The 21137-nt window shown below is 33.8% G+C and overlaps 2 protein-coding genes and 1 non-coding gene across 5 annotated transcripts; 1 reads left to right on the top strand and 2 right to left on the bottom strand.

Annotated features, from left to right (window-relative positions):
* Positions 1–746: 746 nt before the first annotated feature.
* Positions 747–820, top strand: TRNAI-AAU (transfer RNA isoleucine (anticodon AAU)). Its single transcript has one exon. It is a non-coding gene; the product is annotated as a tRNA-Ile (tRNA).
* Positions 821–6121: 5301 nt separating this feature from the next.
* On the bottom strand, positions 6122–9191 carry LOC125215518 (uncharacterized). 3 transcript variants are annotated; one of them, XR_016136508.1, is made up of 7 exons: positions 9069–9191; positions 8903–8990; positions 8542–8632; positions 7481–7565; positions 7139–7295; positions 6360–6559; positions 6122–6273 (listed from the first exon to the last, which is right to left on the bottom strand). XR_016136508.1 is itself a non-coding variant. In XM_048116953.2 (6 exons), exons 1-6 carry the CDS (start codon positions 9108–9110, stop codon positions 6444–6446), a joined length of 579 nt encoding a protein of 192 aa, XP_047972910.1. In that variant the 5' UTR covers positions 9111–9191; the 3' UTR covers positions 6122–6443. The 3 variants fall into 3 exon arrangements, 2 of the variants coding, with proteins under 2 accessions (XP_047972910.1, XP_047972911.1); XM_048116953.2 differs by having other exon boundaries at positions 6122–6559; XM_048116954.2 differs by lacking the exon at positions 6122–6273 and having other exon boundaries at positions 6457–6596.
* Positions 9192–12272: 3081 nt separating this feature from the next.
* Positions 12273–13683, bottom strand: LOC125216531 (high mobility group B protein 3-like). Its single transcript, XM_048118270.2, has 8 exons — positions 13536–13683; positions 13414–13467; positions 13229–13342; positions 13089–13146; positions 12950–12994; positions 12781–12861; positions 12618–12707; positions 12273–12548 (listed from the first exon to the last, which is right to left on the bottom strand). The coding sequence occupies exons 2-8, from the start codon at positions 13458–13460 to the stop codon at positions 12522–12524; spliced, it is 462 nt and encodes a 153-aa protein (XP_047974227.1). The 5' UTR covers positions 13461–13467; positions 13536–13683; the 3' UTR covers positions 12273–12521.
* Positions 13684–21137: the final 7454 nt, after the last annotated feature.

Raw genomic sequence — 21137 nt, 5'->3', positions numbered from 1 at the left:
TGCAGTAAGTACTTGCTAGATTATGGATTGGAAATTTTGAATATCTCTTTGGATTGGTAGTAGTGAAAAACTAAAGAAACAACGTGGTAATAGAGATCCAACAATGTTTTAATCAACGTCAGTGTCTATATTATTTTATTTTATTTAACGGTATAAAATAAGTGCTAACAAAATAAAACATATGGTGCATCGGACATGTGTGACACTAGTCCAATACTACCCATCACCCATCACCCATTTCCCCTAGTTTTTTCATGTCTCTGTACATTGTAGCGACGACCCAATTTGCAACTCATAGGCGAGATAATCAATCTTGGAATGGAGATGGATCGAGATTATAAGCACGATTTTGCTTATCATCAATCAATCATCAAATACTAGGATAACATTAGCCAAGAATAATAAGTTAATCTTTGTTCTAATCTTTCTAACCATCCACAGCCTGGAATTGTTGAACAATCATCCCCTGCTTTTGTATAATGGCATAACAAAAACAATGTTGGCAATTGCATTATGTATTTGAATTTATGAATTTTTACATTTAATAAGCAACCATGGCCCATACACATTGCGGAGCCTTGGCTTAGTTTTCCGAAATATTTTTTCGAGGGAATTTTTACATCTTAAACTTCTTAATTAGCCTTAATTGAGACACCCAATAGAGGAAAATTTAATCAATCAAATCGGTTTTCAATAAATAGAGGAAACATTCTACAATGATACCTTTTATAACAAACAAAACAAATGGCCTATTAGCTCAGTTGGTTAGAGCGTCGTGCTAATAACGCGAAGGTCGCAGGTTCGAAACCTGCATGGGCCAGAAATTTCTTTTAAAATATTTTTCGGTCTTTTAAATAATTTTTCCTTCTAGGGCTGTTTATTTTGAATAAAAGCTTTCCAGTCTTTTCAATAAAACTTTTCTGTATTCAGAGGTATTTCCAGAGCCTCTTTTAATGTATGAGTGTGCAATTGATAATCAACAACATAATCTAATAATGTTGGACAGTTAATATATATTGTCAGTAGTACACAATGAAAAATGTACTACTAGTTTATAAAAAATATTAACTAAAATTTGTGGAAATTAGAGAATGCATGTTTTAGTTTTATATTGGAACTACTTATTCTTTTTTTAAGTGGTATAAACTATTTATTCTGTTCATTCCTTTTGTTATAGACTATGTTCCCATTGGTTTCCAAATATGAAGGATAGGAAAGTATAGAAAATTTATCAAATTTAGTGGTCCACGGATATTTTATTGTATGTTCTTTTAGAAGGAGAAATAGGTTTAAGAAAAGGTTAAAATACGGAAAATTGTCATTTAAATTACAATTTTTGATTGACTTCTAATCAATACCATAGCTTATAAAAATAGCTAATTAAATCATAATATTTGTATATTGCTCAATTATCCCATGCAAATAATATTTTAATATTATTTATTGTGACTTTTATACTTTTAGTCATTATATCTTCACTATTACATAATAATCATCTAAAATCAACCACAATATTTTAGAACCACAATAATATACTCCTAGAACAATGCTAAATTTATTTAAAATTTAACCAAAAATTAGTATGATTTAAATGAAAATTATCATTAAAATATTAATTGTATGGGACACTTGAGAAATGTGAAAAAATTATGATATAATTAGCTAGCTTTTAAGTTCAGAATTCAACCAAAACATATGATTGAATAACAATTTTCTATAAAAAAATACCATAGCATCATTCACTTTTAAGTTATGGGATTGACCAGAATTCAACCAAAAGATACAATTTGAATAACAATTTCCCATAAAAGAAATATAATAGCATCAATACTCCATGATATTATTATCATTTCAAGAATCAATTTTGAAAAACTATGTTGTGACTTGTGAGTAGAGAAATAGTGGAACATGTGTGGTATAGTTGTAAATGATTAGAAAAGATATGGATAAAGGATAATGAGATTGTGTCCAAAAAAACCGAGAAATAAGTGACACCGTCATTTCTATAGTAGGAGTTGGGCTTTAAAATTCATTGTCGAGTTGTTTAAAATCAAGCATAAGAGAAAGTTCATATCTAGTTTACTAATTATGGCACCTCTACAAAGATGAAATCGTATCTTGACTATTATGATGTGATGCAAAATTTTGTTATTGGGTTATTCACTATTTATGGGGAACATGGCACTGCTCATTTCTTTGGTCCTATTATTTCACGCTACAAAGATAAAATGGCATGTCTTTCAAAAACATTTTAAAAGGATTAAGTAGTGACCACACGCCAGGTGTACTAAATATGGATATACCATACACATATGATTAGGTAAAATGTTACATATAAATGTAAAAAGCACATGCACATTTAGGACTTATTAAATTTAAATATTAAAAAAAGTTCTCTTTATTCATGAGAAATTTACCAAATTTTAATTTTCAGTTTGTCTATGAAAAAAGTTGTTACTTCCATTTTCATATAGGGTGTGGCTAAATTCCACAAATATATTGAAGTTTGATTAAATTAATTAGCTAAGGGCACTCCCAATGGTTTTAGGCGTTATTGTCGGCGAAAAATCGCTGAAAATCGCCGAAAAATCGCCGGGCGTTGGAGGGAAATCGGCGATAATTCGGCGATAAATCTACCGATTCATCGCCAACTCCCTTATTATCGCCAATTTATTGCCGAATCATCGCCGCCCACTGTGGGCGCGATTCGGCGATAATTTTTTTTTTTTTTTTTCCAACCCCTAACTCTCCTCCACTATATATAATTCCTCCTCCTCCATTCATCACACACAATCTTCATTCTCTCTCTCAATTTTTCAATCTCATTATCTCAATCTTCAATCTTCAAAATTATGAGTTCAAGTAGAAAATTTCCCGAAAAGGTAAGGGAAAAAAATGATGATGTATTGTTCCAATGATTAATACAACGATGAATTGTTCATTATAAATCTATTTATTAAACACATTTGTAGGGAAAATTAAATAATATTAAAAATGATGATGTAAAAATGAAATGTTGAGTTAGGGAGAAATAAGGGAGAAACCATTGGAGCAGTTGGCTAAAAGTTGGCTAAAAACTGGGGATAAATTTTGGTGCTGATGTGGCGCTGATGTGGCAGGAGTTAGAGAGAAATAAGGGAGTTTTTAGGGAGAGCATTGGGAGTGCTCTAACTTTGACATTTTTTCTCAATTGTTCCATTGATTTAGCTCTGGAGATTTGAAAGCTAAAATCCATGACTCTTTTTTGCGTATTTGTACTCCCTCAGTCTCAATGTAGTTGAGTCGTATTACTTTTTGAGTTGTTCAAAAGTAGTAGAGTCGGTTCTTTTTTAGCAAAAACTTTATCTTCTCTCATATCTTACTTTATAGAGATATCTTACTTTATTTCATCTTTTACTTTACTCTCTCCACTTTAATCTTTAAAGTATCAATTTCTTAAGACCGTGCCTAAAAGAATGTCTCAGCTATCTTGGGATGGACGGAAGTAGTATATCAAAGAAAAAATTGGACTATATATGAGAGCGTTAGAAAATAAATCTATTTTCATGGTATAAATGACCGGACAACATATGTTAGGGCTGGCAATTTTTGACACGACACGATAATCCGACACGAATCCGCACGAAATTATTGGGTTTGGATCAAGTCTTATTGGATGCGGGTCATTATTGGGTCGACCCACTAAGAACGCGAAAAAATCGGGTCGGATGCGGGTTGGATGCGGGTCGGGTCGGGTCGGGTAACCCGTTAAAAATTAATATTATTATTTTTATTTTGAGTAAAGATAAATTTGCAAAAATTGTATACACAAAATGCCCTTCAAATTTTAAAAAGGATAATATTAATTTATTTTGATTAGATAGCATCATTAATTACATATTTTTGTGACTAATTTGACCTTATTTACTATAATTTTTCATTTTTCATTTGTATTGTTGTACAATATGTACCAAGACCCTTATTAAAAGATAAAATTTTAGAGAGAATAACCATCCATAGTATTTTAATGGAATAATTTTTTATTCATTTTATTTAAACTATTATAATGATATAAAGATAAATAAATTGCTTTTTTTTTTATAAAGTATAAATTAGGAAAACACTCTTTTGTTAGGAAATTCTCTCATATTATTTTTGAAACCATTGATATTTTATCATTAATTTCTAATTTTTAATTTTGAAAATAATATTATACATATTGGTTGATTATTCTATCTAAAATTATTAACATTATAATATGGGTCATTCAATGATGAGACACTGTTGGACTCAACACATATAATAGTAATACAACATTCAAATGTATAGCACTTGCTCCAAAAATTGATAAGATCATGAAAAATTATTAGTATTACTGTATAGCACTTGCTCCAAAAATTGATAAATCACAATATTTTCAATATTTCATTTACTGTATTATTTTAATATTACTTTTATAATTATTTTCATAGTGCGTAATAATATCATAATAGAAATGGTATGATGATAACATGTGGAACCCAACATGTAAGTTGTAACATATCCTTTAATTATATGACTGCTATATAAATTGATATATTTAAATATTATGATAAACCACGACAAATTTTAGACCCATATTATAAAATTAATTTATGATTAATAATCTGTTATATATTATAGTGCATCAAATGATACATAAGAGCTAGTTCGACGATAGAAGGTTGTTGCTATCAACGTCTAGGCGTGTGACTTCAAGTATATTAGTTAATATATTCAAAATATATAATTATGTCTTCATTCATGTAATTTTGGATAATAATATTAAATGACCATGTAATGACCCTACTTTGCATATTTCTTCATGTGTTATAATATATAGAAAATATTTGAAATTACAAGCTTCAAATTATATTTCAAATTACAAAAATTAAAGTAGTCGAAAGAAATGAAATAATACAATGTACGTGAGAGATCCAAGTGAAAAATAAAACTAAATCAATTAGTGTTTAGAATAAAGGATAATTTGAATAAATTTATGAAAAATAAGTTTATAGTTATAGATACAAAACGTTAATTCAGATATTATGTACTAGCAAAACTAATCAACAAATAATTTTATAATATAATTTATTTTACTATTATATTCTTTTTATTTTGATTCAATAAATTTAATTTAATTTTTAGTATTTTCACTCTTTTTTGTTTTGTTCTTTTTACTTCTTTAGTTCTTTTATCTTGTTTCAAATTTTTTTGTTGGGTTTTGGAACAAAAGTTATGTATTTGGAACAAAAGTTATGTATTTTGTTGGGTTTTTATGATTTTGTTGGAGTTTTGTTGTTTAAAATGGAACATCTTCATGCTATATGGCTTTTTAAAGTCTTGATCATTTTTTGAAGCAATATGTAATCGTGTTGTTATCGTGCTTAGGTTGTTGTCGTGTTGTTATCGTGTCGGGTCAACCCAAAGTGGTTTGTGTTGGTATCGTGTTCAGGTCGATATCGTGTTCTTATCGTGTCCAGGACGATATCGTGTTCTTATCGTGTCGGGTCAACCCAAAGTGGTTCGTGTAGTTATCGTGTTCGGGTCGTGTCCAGGTCGTGTCCGGGTTTGAAGGTGGCGGGTTGGGTTCGTGTTCGGGTTTGGGGTTTCCTTAACAGGTTGGGTTCGAGTTTGGCCTTATTGGATTGGGTCGTTATCGGGTTGACCCGATAACGACCCAATCCGCACGATTTGCCAGCCCTATGTGTGAACACACGAATTTAAACTAGTCGGGCCACCAAACAAAGAAAAAGGGACCTTTCGACTAACAATACTTAATGAGGCAACCTACATATCTTTTCTTGTGTATGTATAATAATTTTATTGTGGTTCCACGCATAAATGTGTGTAGTGTTTGTGGGTGCAATTATTATGATAACTTTTAAGAATCAGCATCTTATCTTATAGGCATTTGTTGACGTGGAAGTTCCATTGGCATTCATAATAGATTTTCTAATAAGATACGAGAAATTAAGTGGATAAGAGATCAAATCCTTTTAAAAAATCTAGAGTAATAACTAAATAAGCAATGGTCAAGATTCTGCAAGGTACAAGTTTTGATACCAAATTCAGTGAAGAGCATAAGGTGTATGGTTCATATTTGACCTTATAGAAGGTCATATATTAAATGCTTGTTACTCTATTATACCCTTCAATAACTTTTCATTTCTTCACAAACCAAAACTACCAAGTATAGTGATAACAGAATTACCTGTAGCATCATGCAGCTGCAGAATGCCTAGAGAGTTGCTTCCCTCAACTACACTTGAAATACTTTCAGCCAAAAAAAACACTATTCAGATCAGACGAGAAACTCAAATACAGATTTACTTGATGCACAACAAGTGGAAAAAACTGACTTTCATTCCACACGGATCTTCTAGAAGTTCGAGGAAGTCAGTTGTGTGAGTCACAGAGTAGGAAGCTCAAGCTTTTGACAGAAGCTAGTGGTTTTGCAACAAGTCTACCAAGTTGGAGTATATTTGTTCTTTCATGGCATCTCGGTTGCTTGTATTCAGCGTATAAATGGTTGCTCCTGGATGATTTTTCAGCCTTGCAACTGTGTAGCAGAATACTTGCATTATAAAATGATCAACCTGGTTCACCAGAAAGAATATAGAATTGTCTACAAGTTTTAATCAGGAATAGGCACTCTAAAGAAAAACTGCATGCGGCTTGCATGAGATGTAAAGGAAGATCGAACTTGTTTTAAAGGGAATGCAACAAGGGAAAACCACCAAAATGAGGGGGAAGGTATGCATATTTGGATATCTAATTCCTCAATAAAAGGAAAATTTTCAGTTCAATTCAGAGTTGGATGGGATTGCCAATATAATAAGGAAGCTGACATATGGTTGTAAAGGTCCAAAGCCACTTCTGTAGTCATGATGAACAAGAACAAATAGATCTAGTTAAGCAAGTATGATACAAATTGACCGTTTTCAGATTTTACACCATGTAGCATTTCAACAAAACCATACCCCTCATGGAGTACTTGCGGAAGAACAGGCTGATGCTCCTTCATTGACACGCACTTAAAGAAATGGTTTCATAATCCAAGTAGATTCATTTTACTATGTCTTATCATCATGAAATAATAAAAGTTGCAGCAATTGTCAGATTTTACTCAACCAAGTACCTCCAGGAATATCTCTGCCAGATTTTGGGACAGGGACTGTTGCCAACAGAGGGATATTGGATTCTAGAACTCTTAAGACAGCAGGGAAGAATGATGCACTGAACAGCTCCATTTTACCAACTTCATCAATAATGAACAGATCGGTGTCTTCTTTAACCTGGACATAGGTGCATTCAGTTCAAACTAAAAGATTCACCTGCATTACAAGAAAACTGTTTGGCAGACGTCATCCTAGATCTACAATTTTAACAAGATTCGCCAGGAATTGATCTCAAGGTTCACATAGCTCTCTAGAAATAGTATAGTACAAAAAGGTAGAACAACAGCATAGAGTTTACTGACCTCCAACTCAGGCAATGCTAATGACTCAAATGACGAGACATCTACTTTGTACCTCCCCACGTTTGGCCATTTGTGAGATTCACGGCTGCAGTAAACAGGAAACTTTGTATTGAAAATATAGCGCCCACAGTCAAAGGATAGAAATGAATTGTATATAAGGAAGGAAATATAGCTAATTAACTTACACTGCCTGAAAATAACAAAGAAATAATTATGCCCAATTATACTAGCAAGTGGCTGGCATAATAATAAGAAGAAAACGAACTAAGAAAGAATCAATTAGGAACTACATATTCTGGATGCAGCAACATAGTCAGACTTTGTTATCGGTGTTCTTGGTTAGAGTAATACAAATATGACTGAGAATTCAATCTCGAGTAAGAATCACATGTCTTATCGAGGACTATGGTCAAAATGTAGAGGACATCTTGAAGCTCTCTTGAAGGCAAGTGTTGAATCTCTGAGTAAGATTGTTATCAAGGTGTATCCTCTTCCATTTAAGCTATATATAATCAAGTGTAATAAGTAATGCATGACTTCCAAAGTTTACTTATTAATACTAGATTTAAGAGTTCCATAGAGAAGTTTTTAAGCATTCAAGCTATTAAAATACTTAAATTCCACTCTCTTATGTAGAAAGAATCTAACAGAATAGTGTTAGTAATGTCATCCTAAAGCAAAGAGAGTATGAAGGTTAGCTTTGCTCTCACATTTAAATATTTGTTTCAAGAAAAAGTGTCAACACAATGGCTGTTTGATTCTTGTCTTCTGTTATGTTATACTAGCAAACTTAAAGTAGCAAGTGAGTGCAGGCATTGTGATAACATATGAGTTGCTAAAACACAGTAGTGCTGTTCTTGAAAATGTTTAATCTTCTATAACCATAACGAAACAAACACAATTTGGTTCATTCCATTTCGAAATGTCAAAATACAAACTAAATTAAAGAAATGATCATCGCAACCTCATAGCCAAAAGCGATCCATTGCTGGTATACTTGAAGATTCGGTATAACATAAAAATGAGAATGTGGATGGAAGAAATGAAAGAGCAAATAGTACCTGGTGATATTGGTGGATGCCAGAGGACCTCTGCGGCTATCAACAGTAACCACTTCAAATCCTACCCTATCACACCCTTCTCTTACCTCACCTACGTAAATCAATTATATTCATCAATAACATACTCCATTATCATCTACCCAAAGCGAGATTCAATAATTTCCTCATCAATTAACTAGTGATCAATTGCAGTTATTTTAGCTCATTTTACTCCATATCACTTCAAAGCAATTCCAGTAACACACCAAACAACAGCACAGCATAGAAACAAAGATATCAAATCTAAACAACATCGAAACAGATTGAAATAATCAACGCAATTGATTTAGTAAAAGGAAGAGGCGTGATTAGGATCGCGTACGAGTATAGAAGCCCTGAATATTTAAGCTAGGATTGAATTGTTTGAGGGAATCCAGAACTCGGATTATCAGAGTAGTTTTCCCCACTCCCTGCATAAATCACCAAACAATGACTGCACTGAATAGTATAGAGAGTTTCTGCTTTTATTTATATAAACAGATACTCACCGGAGATCCGGTGACGAGAAAGCATTTTCCGGCGCCCGCCATTACAGAAGCGCTTCCAAAATTGCCACGACACCGTTTAACACTGGGCTCACAAAAGAGTGAATTTCGTTTTCGGTCCCCACCCTTTTCACCAAATACATCTTTTAATTTCTGTACTTCGATATTTTAATATAAAAATGAATTTTCAATTGCATAATAAAACTTTACCTTGTTAATTCGGTTTGGATATGCTGTAGTTTGCGTTTATATTCTGATGTTAAATTATTATGATTCAGAAAAGAAAATGATATTTAAATTATTTTACTGTATAATTTTAACATAATTTATGAAATATTACTAACAATCATCATTTCCCAATTTATTTAAAAAATTGAATGGTGAACAACTATTTCAGGAGATTTTTCCTTACTTTCAAGATGCACAAGATGATGTGATTTTGTTGATGTGAATATGCCAGCTTATTTGAGAATAGCATAAATTGACCATGGAGTATTTGTCAAGTATGCATTTGTCAACAGTGATTTTATGGATATTTCCGATTTCATTGGATTAAAATAATACTAGTACTAGTATATTTCGCTTTCAACATGCAAACTTCCATGTTGAATATCAATATTGAATTCTTAATTGCTCAAAGTCCATCAATAATCCTACTCAACAAACCCATTATTTTCGCTTTAGTAAGACCGAACAGCACATAACGTTAATTGAATATTAGATAGAGTATTCCACACTATAATCTAATACCATATTGTTTTCTATTCTATTCACCACTTTCAAGATATTGTGTTAAACAAAATTCCATAATAGAAGGTCAAAGTCCAATCTAAATTGTAACCAAGCATAGTCAAAATAATCAAGGTTCAAAATTGGAACTTCATTACTGCAGTTAAAATATTACTAAAGACAAAAGGTATATGCCTCAAATCATGAATATACGTTTCCATCAACACAATCAGGATATATCTAAAATACTAAGAGCACTCCCAATGGAGTTCCCTAAAAACTCCCTTATTTCTCCCTAACTCCTGCCACATCAGCGCCACATCAGCACCAAAATTTATCCCCAGTTTTTAGCCAAGTGCTACATTGGTTTCTCCCTTATTTCTCCCTTATTTCTCCCTAACTCAACATTTCATTTTTACATCATTATTTTTTATATTATTTAATTTTCCCTACAAATGTATTTAATAAATAGACTAATAATGAACAATTCATCGTTGTATTAATCATTGGAAAATATAATACAACGAGAAAAAAAAAACTACAAATAAAAAACGCAAATAAACAAAGATTTTAAAAAAAAAAATCTAAGACGGAGGGGCCGGAGGGGCGTCGGGATCGAGCCCCAGCGTACTCTGCAGGTGTTGGATGCATTTCCAGAGGGCCGCCTTTTCTTCAGGGGTCCCGCCGCCGGTGAAGTACAGCGTGTACATCTGGGTCAGATTGGCGACATTGCTCGAATAAGTGGCTTTTTCTAAGTCGATGACGGATTCCGACGCGACTTCCGACGTTGCGCCCTTCCCCTTCCGCCTCCCCTTCGCCTTCTTCACTCCCTCCGGGCGCTCGTGCGGACCATCCCCACTCAAGTCGATGTGGGCCGCGCTCCCCTCGCTCTCCGAAACGCTAAGTCGCGAGCGCACCGATTTCCCGTGCAGCGCGTCGTGCATTCCCGTCCGGAATTTGGGGAGATCCTTCAGCTTATCGTAGATGTTCCAATACTTGAAGCCCTTCGTCGACAAGTACTGGCTACTATACATCCGGATGGCCTCATCTCGGACCATGTGCTCGTTCTGGCCACTCGTCATGTGAGTCATCAAGTTAGAATAAATACCGTTGAAGTGCCCGCAGTCCCTCATGAGGCGCTCCCAATGCCGACGGATCGCCTCGCTGCCATGGTCCTTCATTGAGGCAGTCTTGTGGCTCCTGTACTTCGCGGCAATCCGCTCCCAGAATATGATCTCAGTCTGGTAGTTGCTGCGCTCCGCGTCCTGTGACGTGTCCGCCCAGCAGTCGGCTATCAGCTCGGACTCTTGCAGAGTGTAAGTAGTCCTTACCCGCTTCGGCCTCTCATCGGAACCCGTATCAGTCGCAGCCGACGACGCCGGCGCCTTCCCCCTCCCGCTCCTAGAAGGCGGCTCGGTGGGCGTTTCTTCCACCTCGAAGTCCTCCGCGCTCAGTGTCGCGGCCTGAGATTCTTGGTCGCCTGGGGTTGATCCGGGGGTGTCGAACTGGGGCCGATACACATCGTCGGCTGGAAAGGGCATTCTGCCGGCAGAGTTGAAGTACGGAGAAAGTCTCCGCGCCGGAGGAGTCTGCAAAGGAGACGGACCCCCGTATGGAAGTTGGCCGGGAGGAGAACCCATCGCCAACAACGACTGCATCCACTGCTCGTTTGCTTCATCCGTGTTGGGAATTTGTGAACTCGACTCTTTCCCCTTACCCTTATCCTTACCCGATCGGGAACTTTTCTTCCAAAAGCTCATAATTTTGATGAAAATTGAAGATTGGGAGAAGAGATTGAAAATGGAGAGAATGAAGATTGTGGGTGATGAATGGAGGAAGTGGAGGAAATATTTATAGGGGTGGAATGTAAAATAGCCGTTGGGTTCAAAAAAAAAAAAAAAAAATTTTAATTATCGCCGATTATCGCCGAGCGTCGCCACAGTGGCCGGCGATCGCTCGGCGATAATCCGGCGTTAGAACGCCACTCGGCGAAGCAACGGCAACATTATCGCCGAATTATCGCCGACTTCGCCACAATGGCCGGCGATAATTCGGCGATAACCGGCGATTTATCGCCGAGAATTCGCCACCTCCATTGGGAATGCTCTAAGCACTACAAATATAAAACTCGTTCAACTAAAATACACATGTGAGTGGATCGGGCGAATATTAAGAGAGACATGACCAAATACGTTTTCAATGAAAACACTATTTACAAACCTAAATCATGTATTTACCATTGCTAATAATATCAGAGTCTACTTTTAGAAAAAAGGAAAATGAACGAGACCGGAAAAGACAGAATAATGAATCAATGTGTGGACAGGTGGAAGCGCAATTTAAAAAGGTTGAAACCATCTCATAATTCTCGTGTTTGACCAACACACAAATATCTCATACATACATCTACCACACAATTCATTAAATTAAAATCCAAATCAACAATAAATCAAGAATATAAAAGCATTAAATCAGGAATAGAAAAGAAGTGCGATTGATTATCATTAAGCACCGAAAGATCTAAACAAAGAGTACATAAACCAATCCCATCTGAACATCACCTATTTTAATTCTTTTTTCCTACACCAAATTAAAAACAAAAAATATAGGAAAATAGCGAAGAAGAAGAAGAAGAAAAGATGAAAGCTATTTATAAAAAGAGAGGGGTAACTAGTTCAGATGGCAAAGTGGTAGTAGTAGCATAATTTCTAGAAGACCACGTCTCCTTCACTCGTCGTCCTCATCCTCATCATCCTGCAAATTGTAACATAAATTAAAAATATTCATAACAAAAATTAATTTAATTAAGCAGTGCTTAATTACATCTGCGCTGCCATCTTCGTCTTCGTCATCTTCATCGTTCACCTCCGACTTGGATTTGTCGGACTCGTCATCAGCACCACCACCGTCGTTCTGTTTGGAGATTTCTACTTAGTTGACTCGTGAAAAATTAACAAAAAATAACAACATATGGTGAGAGAATTACGAGTTTCTTGTTGTAAGCCTTGAGTGTCACTTCATAATCACTTTTCCTTTTCTCCGCCTTTGCGACGTATGGAGCTTTCTCCTGTAAACCGAAGATCATGAACTCAATTGAATAAACCATTTGAAATTTGAAGAAAAATGATGCTATAATCATATTTCAGAGCGCTTACAGCTTCAGTCATGGATTTCCATTTCTCACCACCAGCCTTTCCAACCTAGGAAGAATTTGTGTATATGATTCGTCAAAATTTCATAGAAACAACTAAAACTATACTCAATTCTGGATCTAAACTAGGTATAACTACTCACAGCGGAGACCGATTTGTTGTTCGGGTGCTTCTCTTTGTAAGTCTTCCTGAAGTCCTCCCTGCGAATTTAAGATGTAACAAATCAGAAAAACAAATTCACACAAAAAAGTAGAGGAAAAATCAACATGTACAAATCCATACATGAAGACGAAGAAGGCACTAGCAGGCCTCTTAGGCTTGTTCGGATCCTTAGCCGCCTTCCCCTTCTTCACCGCCGGCTTTTTACCGCCCGCGGCTCCTTTCTTCACCGAAAGCCTATTCAAAGCAAATAATCAATTAGTCTCGGAAATCACGGATCTAAACCAAAACCGATCGGGAAAACCTACTTCGCATCCGCTTTCTTCGTCTCCGCCTTGGATCTTCCTCCTTTCATGACGAACCTGCGAAATCGGCGGAAAACTCGGTCAGAATCGGTGCAACTCGGCGAGAAACACAAATTTGCACTCACCGAATTCTAGAGAGAGAGAGAAACGAAGAGATATGCTTTGCGTTGGTGTTGTGTTTGTGCGTTAGCGAGAGAGAGTGGTATATGTGAGAGGGAGGGATAAGGGGTCTGAAAGGAAAGAGCCTCAAAAGTTCTCCAAAATTCACTCACAAACCAAATTGAAGTCCGGGTTTGGGCGGGATTTCAATTTCCCCCTGCCATGTCACCAATCCGCGTGAACCCCATCCGACCGCTCTCATTGGTTGGATTCGTTACGCGCTGCACCTTCTCTTGGCTCTGTGTTTTCTCTGTGTTTGTTGTGGAGGGGGTCGCGGCCGTTGGATGTGGCGCTGGCGGTACTGTAGGGGCACGTGGCGCGATCGCGTCGGCTGGGGGTTAAGTGCCTCATGGGGCGTAATGACTCAATTAGCCTTGTGTGTTATGACGATTAAGGGCCTGGCAGAGGTCGTTGTGGCCCTTTATTAAACAAATATTGATAAACTTGATATGATTGAGATGCGCTATGTGAGCTGTAAGGTCTTTTTCGTAATTTCGTGTGCTGCTGCGATATGTTGAATTTAATGTAGTCTAGTTACCGATACGTGTTTCATTATTATACACTCTAATTTTAGATTTTCGAATTTGAGGCAATGTTTCTGACTCAATAGAGCGATAATAGGATAATAGCCACTTTATAAAATTTGAATGACAATACAGTATTTTCAATTATTTTATTTCTATTTTTCTCAATGTTGTTCTTATTTGTAGGTTGGGTCATTATTTTATTTTAGGCATAATATAGTCAAAATAATAATTCGCATAATAATCAATTTAGTACTAGTACAAATTAAGTGAGATCCAGGTACAGAAAAAAAATTACTAATACTTTACATAGAACCGAACACGATAACTGTACAAATGAAATCAGATTAATTTCCAATAACCGAAATCTTGATTCTTTGCAACTAAACATGCTACTAGTACTAGTACTAGTATTTAGTAAAAAGGAAAAAGATAAATATGCTACTAGTACTAGTACTAGTATTTAGTAAAAAGGAAAAAGATAAATGTACATAATTGTACATGTAAGAATAAAAATGAAGTGATATAGAAATTTTATGTCGAATCATAACATGATTTTGAGCTTGATTTGAATTAATTATACAATATTTAGTTTATGTCGAATCATAACATGATTTTGAGCTTGATTTGAATTAATTATACAATATTTAGAAATAAAATATTTTTTTACTTAAATATACAAATATTTAAATACAAATTTAATTTTTTTTTGAAGTGTTACAAATGATTAGTATGAAATTTATTTTAAGTCAATTAATATTTATAAAATGAGTTGTCAATGTAAAATGTTAATAAAAGTTCGGTTATGTATTTAAAAACTTCTTTTTACCATATATGTATGCCATGTGCCCATGTCGTTATGTTTTTTATAATTATATTTTTATATTTTAATTAATATCTTAATGCTATATTAGGATAGTATAAAACTGAATATTCTTATCTAAAAAGATGGAGTACATATTTTCAAAATTCATATTATCATATGTTTATACATATGATAATATCAAATTGAAAGCATATAACCATTTATGGAGGATTGTGGCATGAAAAAGTAATCTAATTCCAATTTTATGAAAATTTAAAAAGTAAAATGATTCCTAACTATTAAATTATTGTGTTTGGTTGAATTAAGAAAATTAAGGAAAGTAATCAGATTCCTAAAATCAGGAAATTTAATATAAAATATGAGGATTCTTTTTCCTCCATTAATCTTAAGTATTCTTTTTCTTTAATCTAGGATTTTAAAAGAATGATTTTCTCTCAGGCTCCACTCTGCCGCTCTGCATCTCTCTTCTCTGTATTTCTTCATTCTTCATCTATGTTTTATCTGTATGTTATATTCAAGTTAAATACGGTACATTTTCTTCTTCAAGCTTTCATCTATAACTCAAATTTCGAAGTAAAATTCTTAATTAGTTGGTAGGAAGTATAGTATAATGATTAATTAGAATTGCGACATATCCAATCAATATATATTAGTTGAGAATCATCTAAAAAAATTCGCACCCAGAAGATGAAAAAGCAATAGTTGAAATCATATTTTTTATTGGATTTCAATTTCGCAGCATTGGTTTTTGTTGTTTGCTTAACTTACGATCAAATTTTATTTGATCATTAAGCTTAATAATGATACCACTGCTACGATTTTTCTGAATTTATAAATGTTGTGGCTCAATCTACAATTTTTTTTATTTCAACCTTGTTTTCTATTGAAAGAAAGTTTTGTTTAATTCAAATTCATAATAAATTCAATGTTCAAAAAAGTTTTGTTTAATTCAAATTCATAATAAATTCAATGTTCAAATTTATGTAAATAATATATTTTTAATATATTAATTTAATTATATGAAAATGATAATTTATGAATCTTAACATGTTTCCAAACACATATTCTACTGGATTCACATTCTTAAGAATTAGATTCCCAAGAATCATAAATCCTAAAATCATAATCCTAAGAATCATAATTACAAAAATCATTTTTCCTGACAACTTTACTTTCCTGCCATTAGTTCTTAGGAGTAGTTTATAAGAGTTATAATTGAGTAAACATTTGTGAAATAAAGAGTTATATTACGATCTTTAGAGCATCCGCAGCGGTGAAGGCTGCGGTGCTCGTCTGTCCGTGCCGCTGAGCACGGTATCGTCCGTCCGTGCCAGCAGCACGGCCCTGCTCTTAGCTAAGAGCACGTCCGTGCCGCTGAGCAGCCATATGTGGCGTCTTCTTATTGGCCAACGGCATAGCCGTTGGCAAATTCGATTTTTATTTTTTATTTTTTTTAAAATTCATAAATAATGCCGTTGGCAAATTCGATTTTTATTTTTTATTTTTTTTAAATTCATAAATAATTCAGAATAATACCAAAAAATAAAAAAATATATTTTTGGATTCCCAAAAAAATAGAGCCGTTTATAGACGTTTTTTTTTGGATTTTTGTGAAATTTTTTTTTTTTTTTTTATCCCAAAATCATCTATAAATACACACATTCATCATCCACTTTGCACATCAAATTATCTTTCATTCATACTTTTTCATACTAAATCATCTACATCATCCTCTCTCACCCAAACTCTCTCTAAAAAATTCAAAAATGGATTTCACCAATCTCATTGCGGAAGCGGAGCGCGAAGAACAAGAATATTATGAACAATATCGTGCCGCCTATGAAGCCTATGTCATCGCCAATACCCCCGCCCCTCCTCCTTAACCAACTAGAGCAAAACGTCACTACATCCCTCGTGATCGAGAGGGAGCCCATGAAAGGCTCGTTGCCGACTATTTTTCCGACCAGCCGCATTATCCAAAAGATTACTTTCGGCGCCGTTTTCGCATGTCAAAACGGTTGTTTATGCGTATTGTCAACACATTGTCCACCCGCGTTGAATATTTTCAAGAAGGTGCGACGCAACCGGTCGGCAAAGTCTCACGGCGTTGCAAAAGTGTACTTGTGCCATCCGACAACTTGCTACTGGGCAAACGGCTGACCTCTTCGACGAGTATTTGCATGTCGGTGAGTCAACTGGAATCCTATACCTCAAGAATTTTTGCGACGACGTTCGTTCTGCTTTCGGCGAGGAATTCCTTCGGGCACCCACCACCGACGATTGTCAACGGTTGCTTCGTCTTCACGAAACAGTCCACGGTTTTCCCTGTATGCTAGGCAGCATTGGCTGCATGCATTGGAAGTGGAAGAATTGCCCGACTGGTTGGAGGGGGCAACACTTAAGCGGCCACAAAGGTGGCGGCCCAACGCTTATCCTTGAAGCGGTCGCCGACTACCGCCTATGGATTTGGCATGCATATTTCGGTGTTGCCGGATCCAACAGCGACTTGAACGTGTTATATTCTTCACCACTCTTCGATGATGTTTTGAATGGTGTAGCACCGGCGATCGACTTCACCGTCAACGGAAATGCATACCACACTATCTCGCCGATGGTATCTACCCAAGGTGGTCGACATTCGTGAAGTCGTTCAGCAATCCACAAGAGCAAAGACGGATTCTTTTTGCGCAGCGTCAAGAGTCTGCTCGGAAAGACGTCGAAAGAGCTTTTGGTGTCCTTCAAGGCCGATTCAACATTGTGAAGTCCCCTTCTCGGCTTTGGTACGTTAAGAATATCGCCGACATCATGTACACGTGTATTATCTTGCACAACATGATTATAGCTGACGAAGGACCGATGGCGGGTAACTTTTACGACGAGGATGAAGCCGGAAGCTCAGCCGTGAGGTCTCCCCCACGCCGAGGTGTGCATGCGACGGTGAACGAGAGGATGGAAAGAAGACACAATGCGCGATACAAGAGCCCACACTGGGCTACAAAAAGATCTAATCAATCACATTTGGGCGAAATTCGGCAACGAGTAGTGTAATTTTTAATTTTTAGGATTTTAATTGTGTAATTTTTAATTTTTAGGATTTTAATTGTGTAATTTTTAATTATTTTGTAATTTGTAATAGTATTTCGAATATTTTAATGCATTTTAATATTGTGGAAATGTTTTTATTTAAATTGAATAATAGAATGGTGGGACCCTTGAGCTTATCCTTAGCTAAGAGCACGGATGTGGGTGTTGTGCTCTTAGCTAAGGAAAAGCAGTAAAAGTGGGTCCGGGCCCACTTCCGTGCTCTTAGCTAAGAGCACGGATGGGGATGCTCTTAGTACTACTTAGTTTATGGAGTAAGAGTTATAATTGAGTTGACAATTGTGAAATTAAGAGTTATATGATGGTCTTTAGTTTTAGATATGTATATATAGTGGGTGATGTGATCAGATCAATAAATGAAATTATGTCAAAAATCAAAGCAAATCTCAGTAATTGGATCTTGTGATGTAATCGTTAGATGAATGTCACGTGTCATCTAATAAAGATAATTTTACACGACATATATCAAATTAAATATAATTTTATAAGTATTCTAACAAGATCTCACTTGCATATGTTCCGATGTCAACATTTTTAAAAAAATTAAATTTTTGTAATTTTCAAGTAACAATTTTATGACAATATAATTATCATAGTATGTTAATATAATGCATATAAAATGTCAATACTAAATTGTGTTGACATATTTAATGAATTTTATTGATATTTTAATACACTATATTGATATTTTAATCTAAAAACCTAATATTGGTAGTTTTCTAATCTTTTTAAATTTAAATAATAATAAAACAAAATCACACATGACAATTTATATACCACTAGATCTCTACATACCTTATAATTGTAAATTGGTTGTAATTAGCAATTAAATGATAGTTAGCAATTGATCACTCATTTGTATATATAACTACTATGTTTATGAGTCGCGTTAAAATAAAACCAACCTTCTAATCCAGAACCCAGAACTATCTCAATATTATGTATTAAAATTATCAACACAAAGACAAAACTTTCTCAGTATATTTGTGTTGATAAAATTATATCTTTGTGTTGAGATTTAAATTTATATGTTATGTTGATAAAGTTATATCTATATGTTGAGAAATTTCCAACATAATGTTGAAGTTCTGGATTATGGATTGAGAATTAGTTAGCATTTGATTACCCCCTATGTTTATAGGTTAAATGATCAATACCTTCTTCTATCTTAAATTCAATCTTTTTCATACATATCATATGTACTTATTAAATTTAATTCGGTTTATGATATTATGATAAATTAAATAATCATTTCACGATAATAGTATTTGTTGAATTGATAAAAAATGTTACATAAAAAATAAGAATATCTAATGTTAAATCATACGAATTTTATATTTAATCAAAAATTTAAAAAAATAGTATAAATTAATCCTTAGTATAGCAAAAACATTGTGTCTCGTAAAGTCGGACGCTTACACTTGTGAAAACAAGCGTGCTTTATGTGAGAAAAAATAAATTAATATAAATTGTACATACATAATCTCTCTTAATTTGATTTTAATTTTTAATGATATATTCATGTCAAAATTATCCTTAGTATATACTCCCGTCCCGATTAAGAGTCACAGTTTTCTATTTCGGTCTGTCCCCGATTAAGAGTCACACTTTTCCATTCCGGTCTGTCCCCAATTAAGAGTCACACTTTATTTTTACCATAAATAGTAAGTAGGTCCCACATCCCACTAACTCACTTCACTCATATTTTATTATAAAACCAATATAAAAAAAGTGGGTCTCACATTGCACTAACTTTTTCAACCAACTTTTCTTTACATTCCTTAAAATCCATACCCGGTCGAAGTATGACACTTAATCGGGGACGGAGGGAGTATTTTTTTATAGGTTTAACACTATTTTTAAAAAATTGTTGAATTAGATTATGAACTAATTATGATAGTACTAATTATTAGTACTACTAGTATGCTAGTACATGTTTATATTAATATAGTTACTTATAAAATAAATTTATAACATAATATAATACTTATTTTATAGTTTTCTTTATGATTTGTGTTATTCTTCTACAACTGGTTACCTTTTTTTTGTTTAAAATTTCTAAATTAAATCATCATAGATATAAATCATCAATGATAACAATGAAGTCATTCATCTTAATATGTGAAAAAAGTTAAGTATTTTCTTATTGAAATAGAGTACATACTAAAATAATATATTTATAATTATTAAGCATTTTTCTTTTGCTCTATCTTTTTATTTTAGTGTTATTTGCCTTTTATGTCATTTTTCATTAAATAGCCAAAACATATTGTATGTGAATATTTTTTATTTTAAATTTAGTTTTTGAGATGAGGTTTTTATATTAAAAAAAATATTAATTATTATTTATTCTTTAATTAACATGAAGAATGATTACGTAAATTGAAAATTTTAATTAAATAAAAATTCATTACTTTCTAAAATTATGAAAATGGCAAAATTATCCTATATATATTCTCCATATAATTATGTAAATTTATTACTATCTTGTCCATTAACATTACCTAGTCATTTTTTTTGCTTTAAATAATTATATCATAAATTTATATTTATAATTACCAAGAACCATAACTCAATTGATAAAACATCCGACCAAATTGAAAGAATAAGTATTAAAGTCATATGGACCATACATACGTTTAATTAAAATACAAACAAATGCACATGAGATTTTGTAGTCAAGCGACGAATCTAGCGTTAAGCTAGAAAGGGGCAAATGCTATGCACATATTTCACTAGAGTAACGTGATCAGATGAATATTCTAAATATGGTATAAACTCAAAATTATGATCTGAACCATTGTAAAATGTCAACAGATCACAAAAAAAACATGAAAATGTCAACAGAATTTCAACTAGTCAATGATTGATGTTGTATGATACTATGTTGACATTAAAACCTTGAAATTTTACACTGTGTTGATACTGTATTAAAAATGTGTTGAAACTGTATTGAAAAGTTTTGAATTTGTACAATATATTAGTTTGCATTTTATCACTACCCTTCGTATACATGAATAATTTATTACAATTTTTTGTATTAATCTTCCAGTGATGGCCTCTTCTTCAATTTTACAAATTTCTCCATATATATATTTGCCCATTTTACTATGAAT

Source organism: Salvia hispanica, chromosome 3 (genome assembly GCF_029641045.1).
Source record: "Salvia hispanica isolate PSC_SH4W2 chromosome 3, Shi_PSC_v1, whole genome shotgun sequence".
NCBI lineage: Eukaryota > Viridiplantae > Streptophyta > Magnoliopsida > Lamiales > Lamiaceae > Salvia > Salvia hispanica.
This window is presented reverse-complemented; position numbering and strand designations above follow the sequence as displayed.

Coding starts and splice junctions, on each gene's coding strand:
- LOC125215518 (XM_048116953.2), bottom strand. CDS start 9,110: ATGGCGGGCGCCGGAAAATGCTTTCTCGTCACCGGATCTCCG. Junction 8,991..9,068: donor TTCTCGTCACCGGATCTCCG/GTGAGTATCTGT, acceptor TGATTTATGCAG/GGAGTGGGGAAAACTACTCT. Junction 7,296..7,480: donor TAGCATTGCCTGAGTTGGAG/GTCAGTAAACTC, acceptor ACCTATGTCCAG/GTTAAAGAAGACACCGATCT.
- LOC125216531 (XM_048118270.2), bottom strand. CDS start 13,460: ATGAAAGGAGGAAGATCCAAGGCGGAGACGAAGAAAGCGGATGCGAA. Junction 12,995..13,088: donor ACAACAAATCGGTCTCCGCT/GTGAGTAGTTAT, acceptor AATTCTTCCTAG/GTTGGAAAGGCTGGTGGTGA. Junction 12,862..12,949: donor GGAAATCCATGACTGAAGCT/GTAAGCGCTCTG, acceptor TTCGGTTTACAG/GAGAAAGCTCCATACGTCGC.